At 32.5% G+C, this 13,781-nt stretch overlaps 1 protein-coding gene across 4 annotated transcripts; it reads right to left on the bottom strand.

Moving 5' to 3' along the window:
• Nucleotides 1-2,982: 2,982 nt before the first annotated feature.
• Nucleotides 2,983-10,157, bottom strand: LOC122587288 (inositol-phosphate phosphatase-like). Of its 4 annotated transcripts, none has more exons than XM_043759412.1 (13): nt 9,956-10,157; nt 8,390-8,591; nt 8,152-8,210; nt 7,498-7,548; nt 5,097-5,177; nt 4,914-5,017; nt 4,734-4,818; nt 4,543-4,597; nt 4,405-4,448; nt 4,054-4,122; nt 3,870-3,970; nt 3,421-3,477; nt 2,983-3,331 (listed from the first exon to the last, which is right to left on the bottom strand). In XM_043759412.1, the coding sequence occupies exons 2-13, from the start codon at nt 8,400-8,402 to the stop codon at nt 3,235-3,237; spliced, it is 816 nt and encodes a 271-aa protein (XP_043615347.1). In that variant the 5' UTR covers nt 8,403-8,591; nt 9,956-10,157; the 3' UTR covers nt 2,983-3,234. The 4 variants fall into 4 exon arrangements, with proteins under 4 accessions (XP_043615347.1, XP_043615346.1, XP_043615348.1 ...); XM_043759411.1 differs by having other exon boundaries at nt 8,390-8,579; XM_043759413.1 differs by having other exon boundaries at nt 8,390-8,568.
• Between the last annotated feature and the right edge of the window lie 3,624 nt (nt 10,158-13,781).

Genomic DNA, 13,781 nt, shown 5'->3' with positions numbered 1-13,781 from the left:
ATTTCTAACTCTAGGAATACATTTTATAATTCAGTACCTTCTATAACAGATTATCCAAAAACGGTGCTATAATATTCATCAGTGGATAATAGTTTGAGAATAATAGCTAAACAGTAAAACTATATAAACATTAGGCTATCTCCAATGCTAAGGACGCCCTTAGGCGTCTTTGAGTTGCCACATCATATCCTTATAAATTCTCACACATCCTTATAAATCCTTAAAATCCTATAATTTTATCTCCAATCATATAAACAAGCTTATATATCTTTACATATCCTTTAATTCCACTAAAAACAAAAAAATATACAAGTAAGGCCACCTAAGGGTATGCCCTTGGATAAGGGCATGCATGAAAAAATCTTTAATTATGGACAAGCTTTAACCGCAAAGGATATCCAAGGGCACCCAAAGGCGTCCAAAAACATCTCCGTTGGAGATAGTCTTACTAATTTTTTGAAAAAAGAATATTATTTTCACTTTTACAAATTCTTTCTCTCTCTCATTAAACCAAAAAGGTGAAAGTACATAGAAAATAATGGAAGTTGGACTGCTTTTAGACTGATAATTTGAAGTTTATAGATCCAAGGCTATAGCTTCCCTTACTTTCAAGCAAAAGATCATCTAAATAAAAAAATAACAATAAATAAAAAGAAATGGACAAGCTTTATCCAGACAGTGACCATATTTAAAAGGGTGCAATATGTAAACTTTTTTTTTTTTTTTAAAGACTGCAAAAGTTACAAGCTGTGGAAACTTTGTCCCCCCTTAACTATCTTTATTTTGCAAAATGAAACCCTTCACTTTCTCTTTTTGCAAAAGCGTTTGTGGTGTGGAAGCTTGTCTTGGTTATAGACTCAATGCCAATTGAAGAGACAGAAACAAAAGCTGAAATGTCTTTAACGTCGATTATATACCCTACAAAACAATGTCTATTTACCCTCCACTTGATAACTAAGATGTGTTTCTGTATCTCAAATTTAAGATTTTTTTGTCGGTTTAAGAAAAAATAATGATATATATGTCTATTATTTAGATCTACAGATATTTATTTTTCTTTTCTCTTTATTCACTTTCTCTCCTTCTTTCATTGGTCCACATATATTTGTAAATCTTGTTAGTAAAGATTTGTTTGTCAATTAAGCATTTCTCTCCATTAAATACATTACTAGCCTACTAGGGATAGTCTCGGGTATTTATTGGCTCAAGGCGATCCAGAAAAAGGCTTCTAGACTATGCCTAACGAATTCTACCCGGCAAATTAAAAACCAAAATATGTGTGTATCTAATCTCTTAATTATCCGACCAAAATACAAATACTTGATTATTAAAAACATTGATACTATATAACATAAATAATTTATAGATTCTGGCCTTAAATGGTCACCTTTTTTGCCTTATGTCATAATTGTCCCTGTACATTACACACTTCTTTTTAAAAATTGTCTGAAATTGCTTTAAATTTTAGTTTTCATGTGTGCTCGATTTTATATGAAATTAGACTAATACCAACTAATATATGTGGTAAAAACGACAGTTTCTTACTTCATAGGAAAAGTTGCATATGTAGATTTTAATATCGGTTTGGACTCGCAATTTACAACCACTGGCTCTCCCTTTATGTTTATGCATACATTGTTGAACACTTATGCTATTGAAATAAAAACTACCCATCATCACCAAAAAAAACTTAGATTTCAATTTAGAACAACATAACATTTTAATTTAAGAAAGATTTTGAAACAAGTGAATGTCTAAGTTTTTAATAACCATTACTAATTAAATATTTATATACTTCATGAAGAAACATAACAAAAAAAAATTTTAGAAAAGAGTTAATTATATTATCAATAGCAAAAACAAAACTATTTTCTTTATAAGTGTTGAGTTAAATCTTGTTGTATTTTATAAAGTGTAAAAGTTATTCTTAAAAGTTTAATCCATTATCTACTTTGCTTTTATGGTTGTAATCATTACTAAATATATTGCGAGATCATCTTTTTTTCAAACGGCTATATAAAATAACTCTATGATTGAGAACCTTTAGGCCATTGATTTTAGTTATCAATCATTGGTTGTATTTAGTTTTTGCAAAATTTTACATTTATACTCGACGACAGATCAATTCTACACTAAAAAATATATCTACATCTGCAAAATATATATATATATATATTTGTAAGAAAAATGAATTCTTGAGGTTTTATATGAGATATAGGTACTTAAATTAAATTGGAATTTAAGAAATTTGTAGTCGGGCCAGCCGGCTAGGAATAAAATAATTTCATCAATGTGAAAAATGTTTAAGTGTAATGTGTAAGCTTGATTTCATGATTTTATGTAAGAATCTTTGTACGTACTTATGTTAAATCTTTTGCAAAGAAACACATCTTAAAATAATTCAAGTTCAAAAGCAAAGAAGATCGAACAAAGGAATAACATTTATACTTTTTGTAAAGCGTTAGAGCTTGTTCTTTTGGATGATAATAACGCGAAAAGCACCCAAAAGGGAAAAAGGCGGATTTTGAATGCTGTGATCGTTTGGTAGATAGCGCGCTTAATTAAGAAAGGAACAAAAGAAAGTTATATATGCTGTCGTGAAGAATGGGTTTACCCCTCCAAAAAGACGCAGACTTAGATTATATCAAACATATAGTTTGTTGATAGTATATGACTTGCACAATACTGATTATATCTAAATAACGAGTTAGACAGCTTCTCTCACCCGTAATATTAGAGAAAATGTACAACTAATTAAGAGTCTAATATCGATATGAGCATCAACCTTTGGTATAGGTGGCCCATTCATAAGGTCAAAGACCCTGGAAAAATCCATCGGGGTCACATCCTACATTTGTAAGAGTGAATTATTAGAGGGTTTTTCGAGAATCCTGAGTTTCATCTCAGGCATACGTGATTCGAGCCCTGGATATCACTCAATTGGATGTCACTGGGGTGTCTCGAATGCTAACTACCAACTCATTTCAAAAAAAGAAATGAATGCTTATAATGTATTCGAAGCACTTAAAAATATGTGTGTAATACAAGTTTCTAAGAGATGTCGCACTTTGTGATGCCAAGAATCATCAGAAATATATATGTATATTTATAATGCATATAACTCTAAATAAAATGTATGTTGGGAGTCAACAAAATCTCAGTTTGATATGGTAAAGAAGAAACAAGAGAACCTAACTGCAAAAGTCAAGCTCTCGAGGCCCATGAGATTGTCGTTTAAGCCGACTGTTGTAATGCCTCAACAAATGCATCTTTCACTAGTGTGTTTGAAGCTGCAATGCGCTGAGCAGTAATGTCAAAATCATTACCAGATCTGTCACAAAAGTAAATTATATCACATAAACGGCACAATTTGTAAAGTAAACAGACGATTTAAATCACAATACAGAATTATATGCTTACGGATCAAAGATGACTCCACCAGCTTCTCTAACAATTACAACCCCTGCTGCTACATCCCTACGAAGAAGAACAAAATAGAAGTAATGTAAACTCGAAAAACCTCGGTTAAACTTGTCTAGAGGTGGCAATTTGGACCCATTTACCTATTTATGGACACATTGGTGGATATTTATCTCTAAGGGCTCAACGAATTAACGAATCGAAAATCTCCTAAACTGTATTTTTAATGCAGAAATCTCCTGAAATATTTGTTCAGAAAACCTAGTCTTGAAAATATAAACTTCCATAATCATTGTTGGCACGCTAAGTATATATATATATGTATGTAATGTAAGTGGACAAAAAGTGTTTCGCCTCAACCTAATCCAACTTGTTTCACGTCATGCACAAAATTATTTATTTTCATATGTTAGTATGTAATTAAAGCGGACAAAAAGGAACTTCCATACCAAGGACCTCCAAATCCAAGCTCATAAAATAGATCAATCCTTCCACATGCAACACCACAAAGACCCAATGCACACGAGCCTCCCATCCTGAGTGATCTTACCTAAATAAATAAATAACTTACATACTTAGGATTCATTTGTCAACGATTCAAATCTCAAACTAATGCAAAAGTTGCAGCTTTACCTTGTAAAGTAGGCTATTCAATCTATTTGTAGTGGCATCCACAGTGGCTTTATCACGCTTGGTTCCAGCCTGGTCATCGATGTTAGACCAAGTTAATTACCTTCCAAAAGGAACTCCGAATGTATAAGCTATATGTCATTATTGCTTGTTCACTTGTGTTCCAACCGATATCTTATTTACTAAAACATGTCAACAGTAGGAAATAATATAATATATTAAGTTCATCTTAGTTCAAAGACAAGGTGCTGGTATCTAAAGCAGATAGCATTGTTATTGGAATCTAAAGGCATGGTTGCAAATGATATGCACTAGGAAACATCACTTGCATGCAACAAGCAAGTTAAAATTTACCTCCGTGGTAAGAAGGCATGTGACCAATTCAGACTGACAAGATACTGCAGTACGTGGTAAGAAAGGAAACAACTGTTAGAGGCTTTGGGCATGATGATACTATCAAGGAAATCCAAAGAACTTAGGAAGTATAATTACCTTTGATTGGATTTCCGTTAAGAAAAGCACCTTTTCCATCAATTGCAGTGAAAAGCTACAATTTAGAATGACAAACTCATAAGTCATTCAACATATAATTCTCACTTCAATTTGCAGATGGGATAAAGATTAGATTTTTCATATAAGAACATGTTGCTTATTAAAATTATTGTGGCAAAATATGTCTTTACCTCATTCATGATTGGATTGTAAACAACCCCAACTGCAGGAACCTTTCCAATGGTAAGACCAATAGAAACACAGACAAAGGGAAACCTGAACATAGGCATATTAATCAGAAAAGCGACTAAACTTGGAGCCAAAAACTCTTTTAGCGGTTAATGATTTCAACTTAATATCTTAAAAAGTACCCATGCACAAAGTTGGTTGTTCCATCAAGAGGATCAACTATCCAAGTCGGTTCGTCCGTCAGTTGAGTTACACCATTGGCAGCAGTGGTTTCTTCACCAATGAACTAAGATAACAAGCAGTGGAAACAGTTATAATCTTCAACTTTGATAGAATAATTCAAAGCAAGGGGTATGATCTTTAACCTTATGGTTGGGAAAATGCTGCTTAAGATGATCAAATATGAGATCTTCACAAGCTTTGTCGGTTTCTGTGACCAAATCTACCTGCATTGAAAACAAACGGAATGAAGATAATTTAGTATGCTTTCAACCCATGTTAAACAGCCAGTCAACATCTTGGCTCAAGTAACTTGGAATGATGTATAATACAAAACAGAGAGAGATACATGTTTAGAGGATCCATGTTTAGAATACCCGGGTATGATCAAGCATTTGATTCTAATGTACATGGCCTAACCAGTATTCCTGCAGACCATTTTGGACAATTCCCTAGCCATCCCAGGGTGTTTACCCAGGGAGGTTCTGAACCCTGTGTATCTTCAGAGACCTTCAGACCACATTACCACTAGTCCCACTAGGCCACCTTGGAATGAAGTATTATAATATGTTTATATCATTTCAACCCTGTATGTATATCTAATATCTTTGAAAATTGAAATGACAAAGCAAATCTCAGATGCAAGTTTCAGAAGTAAGGGAGTACAATGTTATTGGTAATTTGTATTCGTGAACTAATCCAAATTTCTTAAATTGTAGAGAGTAGTAATGATAATCAGGGTTTACAACAGTTTGTCTCCAAAGCATTTACCTAAAAGGATTTTACCTCACATCCTTGCTTGAAAATGAATCACATGTATGATTTTCAAAGTTAATAATTGATAGAAAGTATGATGGCTAAAAAAAACCCTCTCTCTACCCCTCATGGCGATTTCCTTCCTGTTTTTAAAACCCTAATCCGATCTAACACTTCCTAACTGATCGCGCATGAGGATATTGATGTGGTGCTACCTAGGGAGTCGGTCAGGATTGTGCAAAGACAAGTTTGCGAACACGTTATTTGGATTGGATACTTTTTGGGTGACAGACTTGCGTATCCAGTTGTGGAGTACTTTGTGAAGACAAATTGAACAAAGTTTCAATGGCAGAAAGTGATGACGAAAGTGAATGGATTCTTTTTCTTTATATTTTCGGAAAAGAAAGGTATGATGAATGAGCACGAAGGAGGATGATGGTTGATGTATAATGTGCCTATTTTTTTTTAATATTTGGTCACCTACAGCGAAATTGAATGAGGGGGGCATTAAAGAGGTGGCGGTTTAGATCAAGATTTACAATGTTCCAACTGCAGCTTATACGGAGGATGGTCTAAAGTCTAAACACGCTTGCTACAAGACTTGGTAACCCTAAACTTCTTGATGCTTACAAGTTCCATGTGTACTCAAGCTTGGGGAAGGAGTAGTTATGCTTGAGCGCTTATAAAGATTTTAGCCAATGATGATTTCAAGGATGAGTTATCTATTGCAATTCCAAAATCCAGATTTGGATGGTGATGGCTATACTAAAGAATCTATTGAATATGAATGGAAGCGACCGAGGTGCACACATTGTTGTATTTACGGTATAGACTGATGCATGTCCTAACAAGTTCGGTTAAGAATAAAGGGCGCAAAAAGAACCAAAATAAATCTGGGATTCACCTTAACAAGCAGAAATCGAAGTTCGAATATAGGCCGGTGGTGAACCAGAGGAACCGAATGATGCTCAGAGTAGTTCAGGTTTGGGTGCAAGTACATCCCAAGCAAATGTTAGCACTAGTAACTCCTTTGAAGCTCTTAATACAGATTCGGATATGGCAAACAGGGTCTTGTTGATATATCAGGTACTCGGTCTAAGACTTTTAATTCAGGCAAGAGACTCTGCGAAGTGAGCTAACCCCACATTGGTATATTCTTGTATTATATATGTATACATATATATCTAATATCACAACGTATAATGTAGACTATGTTGTCTTAACCACAGTGTTTTATATACTGGTACGTACCGGCCGGTAATACCGGGTACCGGTCGGTATTTAGTCTGGTATTTTCACTATTCAATAGCGCCGGTATTCTTCGGTATTTCCGGTATTGTAAAACCGGATTTTTCATTTTTTTATTTTTTGAATTTTTTTAAAAATGATTTGTATGATATTTTAATTTTATATTTTTGTTGTTTGTAAACTTTAAAACTTATAATTTGTTATGAAATACTTAGTATTATTTTTTGAGTGGATTGTAATCGTATTTTGACTATTTTCGTTGAATTATAACAAATTTTGTAGCATTTTTATAAAAATATAAAAATAAAATATAAAATTAACTTTACTAGCAATACCGGCCAGTAATACCGGTAACACACCGGTACGACTAAAATACCGGTATTTAAAACATTGCTTAACCCGGTCCACGATGAATGACAAAAAGGCATAATCATAATACAAGTAATATACAATAGATGATACTAGATATTAAATAAGAGGTGAAAAAAAGTAAAAGTTAATAAAGAGAATAAAGATGATAAAAGGAATATAATTAGGATATACCGATCCTTTATGCTCCACATGCTTAGTCTGAAAAAATCCTTTCCGAATAACCTGTTGTTTTTATAAGTCAGTATCATTAGAAATATTCAATTAATGAAGTGAAGTGAGTTGTTAACTCCATTATAAAACATATATATATATATAGGGTAAAGTTATTTTGAGAACCTTTTTTTTGCGAGAACCTTTGAGAACTTTTCAAATCAAGCCCAACCGACGATTGTTCTTTACATGAAAATTGTTTTTTATTGTTTTCTGAATAACTTATGTGTAATTTTGAAGTTTATAATTGTGTGGAGCATGGATTATCATCCGTTATACAATTATGTGGAGATTTGGATTATTGATCACAAGTGCACGAATATTGCTATGATCACATGTATGCAAGTCGATCACATGTAATCATAGCAATATTCGTGCACATGTGATCAAGAATCCAAATCTCCACATAATTGTATAACGGATGATAATCCATGCCTCCACACAATTATAAACTTCAAAATTACACATAAGTTATTCTATAAACAATCAAAAAACAATTTTTATGTAAAGAATAATCATCGGTTGGGCTTGATTTGAAAAGTTCTCAAAGGTTCTCAAAATAACTTTTCACTATATATATATATATATGGAAAGTGTTAAGTGAGGTTACACTACCTCTCCGGCTTTCTTAGCAACATCAACTGCAACCGTCAGATACTCATTCAGCGTACAATCTGATCGACATGATTATTTATTTATTATTATTATAATCTAACTATATCAAATAAAAGTAAAATAGATTGCAAATATATTTATGTGTATATTATATATAATATAATATTATTTTTCAATTATTATATATATATAAAGAAAGAGAGAGAGATGAATAGAAAGAATGGAAGAGGAATGGTACCATTATCCGCCATTTGGAGAAGAAGGACGGAAGGAAGAAATGATCACCGATGAGAGAATGAATGAGTGATGTGCTTTTACAAGTATTACTTCTACCAACAATTAACTCCGACTCCACCGCTTTAAATCTTAGGTTCACACCTCCTTGCCACGTCAACACCACACAACATCATCCAACATCTACACCATGTCTGAAATAATAACTAAACTACATCATATTAAAATATTAATATACAATACTTTTTAATTTAATAATAAAAAACTAATTAACCATCTAGGTTACAGCCAGTGGCCACCTGCCCCCCTAAAAAGCGACTAGGTGGGAACACCACCCAAGTTCGAATCCCTGCAAAAGCATATTCAACAAGCCAAGGTTTATGGGGTTTCACCACCAGGCAGCGTTGCAGGGTCACTAGCTTGAGAGGAAAAATTTCTCTACAGGACTAAGGGATTCCTGGGCATTTACCCTTTTAATAATAAAAAAACTAATTAATTTAATAAGTTTTTATTTATATTATGTTAATAATAAAAACATTATATTAAAAAAGTTACATTTTGTTAAATAAGTTTTGTTTATGAAAATGTTAAATTACATCTTGCTTATTTAACTTAAAATCAATTGTAGACATAAAAAAACTAACGAAAAAACAATTATTGTAGTCTTGTAGACATAAGACTAAGAAGAGTGGAGGTTGGTGGAAGGAGTGGTGACTTGCGTCATGTGATATATGCGGTAGGAAGAGTTGCCCTTCAAAAAAGGTGAAAATGGGTGGATTTTTAACGGTGGGGCGACTTGCGCCATGTGACACTTGTAATGATTGTTTTTTCTTTTTTTTCACTTTTTTATTTTAAAAAAAAGATAATACTATGTAACAAATAAACTAAAAAACACATTTCAACAAATAAGCTAGGGATAATGGCATATGAACGTAACCACCTATGGCAAATTGGTTATGTGATGTAGTGACCTATTCGGGTGACGTAAGAACCTTCATTTTTCGGGCTATGTCTTGTATGCTACCGGCTAACTTACAAAAAGCAACCGGTTATGCCACATATAATGTCACGTCTACCTTTATTTAATGGCATGAGAATGTAACCACCTAAACCCCAATTTCCATCCAAACCAACCATATTAACCACCTTCCCCGGCCCGCATAAATCCCGTTCTTTTAACTTTTCCTTTAAACAGATATTTACTCATAACTCTAATTTCTAACCCTAGCCATACCTGCTCTGTATCTCTATCTATCTATTCAAATTATGTTTATTTTCGGTTGTTTGATTACCTATTCAGTGTTGTTGAGCCAGTCATCTTTTCAAGTAAGTAATATTTGGATGCATATTTTTTGTTCCATAAAAGATTAATTGTTTAAATTATATCGAAAGATTCAAGTTTAAGAACTAACCGTCCTATCAAATTTTGGACTATTTTATTTTTTCTAATCATATACTCATTTTATTCAGACTTATTTTCTTTAGTAAGGATTGGTTTACAAATTTAACCATATGTCGAGCTAAAAAAAGTGGGTAAAAAAACCTTTATACATATATATATATAACTCACCGACAAACTAGATAGAAGATGAGGCGGACTACGGTAATGGTGTATCGGATCTTCACGGTGGTGCCAGTATGAAGGATGACAGAGTTATGGTGTGAATTGGTGTTGAAGAATAAGTAAAGATTTAGCAGAATAAATGTTGAAAAGGAAATATGTGTATGATTGTAACTTGTGTACTGTATATGATATGACGGTAGTTGTGGTAGTGGAAAAGAATGGATCTCGAGATATAATACTAAACACAAATAAGTTTCTACCTAACATGGTTTCCTTTTACAAGCATTAATTAGCGAGTGGTTATTCATGGAAAGTGACAGAGGTAAGTAAAAATCGAACTGGAAAATCAAAAATCGAAAAAACCGAAAATCGAATGAAATCTATTGGATTAATTTTTGTTTTTCAAAAACTGAACCAATCGGTTCGGGTTTTGATTTTATATTCCAAATAATCGATAAAAACCGAGCCGAACCCATTATACCTTAATATATTTTATATGTATATCATATTACATATATATTTATTACTTATAATCTGTAAATATGTTAATTATTGTAATATTAAATATAGTATGGATATTCACTTTCATATTAGAGTCATTATAATCTCTAAAATGTTCTATTGCTTAACCTATAAATACAAGGCTTTGGTTGTATCTTTCATTAATAGAATTACCTCTCTTTCTCTTCTAATTCTTCTCTCTTTTACTCTCTTAATATTATAATATTAATATATTTAAACTTTTTGTATTTTTAGTGTACAAATCTATATAAATTGTATGTTTTAGATAAAAACATACAATAAAATCAATTCGTTTATAAAAGTTATATCAATTTTGACACCTACAAAAATAATTAGTTAAAAAAAACATATCTATATTTTAGTTTCTATATCATAGGTTTTTTTTTGGTTAACAATTGAAAATTAATTTTATAACATCATAAACAAAAAAGTAAAAGAAAAAAAATTAAAAAACCGAACAAAAATCGAAACAAAACCAAAAAACCGAACCAAATAAATACCGAATCCAATGGTTTTGGTTTTCTAAAAACCAAATTGATTGGTTCGGGTTTCAGTTTTTGCCAAAAACCGACCCATACTCACCCCTAGAAAGTGATATCTACACAACACATTTTTATCATTAACAGGACAATTGTACTTTTCAACTCTTTAATCCATATATTGTTTTGTATGTGCTGTGTAGGGACAACGGATCATTTCTCTTTTTTTTTTAAATAATCTATACTTTTTTATTAATAAAATAGAACTCTCTTCAAAATGTTAAAAGTTATACATGGCAAAATTATACTTATACCCTTCTTATTTCCTACCTTTTGAACACAACTCACCACTTAGAAACGAAAACACACATAAAACACATTGTATTGTTTTCTAAAAAAACAAAACATAGTATTGTTGACGGTAACCATCATGACGCGGTGTCAATTGTATCTGTCGCAACATACGGGTACCATGTAGGGATTAGAAAAAAAAAACCGACACCCGTGACCCAGCCCGGAAACCGGCCCGAACTGACCCGTCTGAAGGGCTAGCGGGTTGGGTCACGGGTCAAGCTTTTGTTGCATTTTCAGGTCAGGGGTTGCGCGGGTCGGGCTAGGCCGAGTCAAGCCAAAAACCGAAAAAATGAAGGAAACTCATGACTCGCCCGCGATCCGTCTGAACCCGACCCGAACCGACCCAAACCGAACCATCACGGGCCGAGTCACGGTTCTGATTTTCTTGATTTGCGGGTCGCGGGCCAGGCCAGGTTTTCGCAGGTCGGGTCGGGCCATTTGCACATCCCTAGTACCATGCTAATAAATAATTAATATTTTGGAATAAAAATAATTTAATTCATAAGAGTAATTAAAACATAAGGTAAAAAACTGATGTTTTGCGTTTTGCGTGGTTACGCATTCATAACGGCTCAAAACTCATGAAATAAAAAAAGCTGAGGTGACGTTCTTGATTGTTCTGCGTTGTAGAACCATACCTGATGTTCTTAGAAATTATTCAATTAATGAAGTGAAGTGAGTTGTTAACTCCTTTATAAAATATATATATATAGTAAGTGTATTTGATACAATAATAAATCTGGTTTTGTCTATTAAAACTTTAATTCCATATATTGCATGGGTACAAAAATATATGCAATACTACTAACTCGCTGTTAAAAAAATTCTTTTTAATTGTTATCCATAAACTTTCACTTTTGGTCATTTAAATATAAATACATCATTTTATTAAAAAAAATAATTCTATGAAACTTTAGTGAACCCATAATCTGGGATACCCCTCCCTTCTATATGGTTCCGACAATGGTTTCGATGACAAATCTGACAACAATGGCAGATTCCAACAATAAATCATATATTTAGGCTTTTAGATAATTTTTTATATAAATAATATATGAGTCATTATCCACTTGTACAAGTCAACGAAGGTGAATGAAGGTGGTGACAAGGAAATTTTACAATAGGTCACACGATACATGACATATCCCAAAAATAAAGGTTCTTACATTAGACAGACACCCGAGTAAGTTATTATATCACATAACCATTTTATAATAGGTGGTTACATTCATATATCATTTTTTAATAAATAATTATTGATTTAGCATACACTTGTACAAGTCAATGCGGGTCAACAAAGGTAGTAACCTGGAAATGTTACAACAAGTCACACGATACAATACATAGTCTGAAAATAAAGGTTATTACATTATATAACCATCCAAATAAATCATTACATCACATAACCATTTTATTATAAATGGTTACATTTATATGTTATCAACTTATCATCTATAGTAGACTATTAAAAACTCAAAAGTGCATCACTCGGCCCATTCTATCCTATTTGGGCTGATGAATGTATTTAGCCTGTAGCCCTATTTTACGGAATAACTAAAAAACATCTTTTTTGGGCTATACTCATACAAATATATTCTAACTAACCCAATGAGTTGAACTTGAGGGCCTGCTAGATATCAGTTCATTATAATCTCTGATATTATTATAAAAATGTTACAGCGCGCTCAAATGTCATTTTATAAAAGACCAAAAAGTGGCAAGGGATTTCAAAGAAGAATGAAGAAGAGAAAGCTAATACACAGAGAATGGATTGGAAATGTATAGTATCAAAAATAGACATTGTGTCTATTGAAAAAATAGCACTACAACTTTAGGATTGAATACATTTCTTGCCTTACGAAACTTCATATTTGCTATTTTTATGCAAAAACTGTTCAATATGCAATATTGGGTTCAACTTCTGACCAATAAACAGTGACCTAAATAAATACAGTTAATGGGTATGTTTGTTGTATTTTCTATTTTTATTTTTATGAAATGGCAATTATATTTATTAATTTTACAAATAATCTCGATGTATATTGGTTGTGCATATTAAAGTCTTGTCTAATTTGAAATGTCCAGTTATTGTGATCCTCACGATATAGTTGAATTACGAGAGCTAAAAATCGAAATTGCAATGGAATATTCATGAATACTTTTATAAATAAAATACCAACACACTAAATCCTAAACCCCAAATAAGTTTCATAAAGTGTCACGTTCTAATTAGTAATTTGAGAAAAACATCGATATAACACTAAACCATAAACCCTCGAACCTCATATCTATCTCATGGTGAAGCAATGAGGTTTGCTTGTGGGCTCGATTCCGAGTAACCATGTGAACTTTGACCCATTTCCTATTGTTAGTTCCTAAATTTTGATTTCTTGTCAAAATCTTTATTAACAAATTTAGTTTGTTAAAAACATATTCCGAAGACACTATATGAACTTAGGAATTCTTTCCTACATCGT

This window comes from Erigeron canadensis, chromosome 2 (genome assembly GCF_010389155.1).
Source record: "Erigeron canadensis isolate Cc75 chromosome 2, C_canadensis_v1, whole genome shotgun sequence".
Classification (NCBI taxonomy): domain Eukaryota; kingdom Viridiplantae; phylum Streptophyta; class Magnoliopsida; order Asterales; family Asteraceae; genus Erigeron; species Erigeron canadensis.
This window is presented reverse-complemented; position numbering and strand designations above follow the sequence as displayed.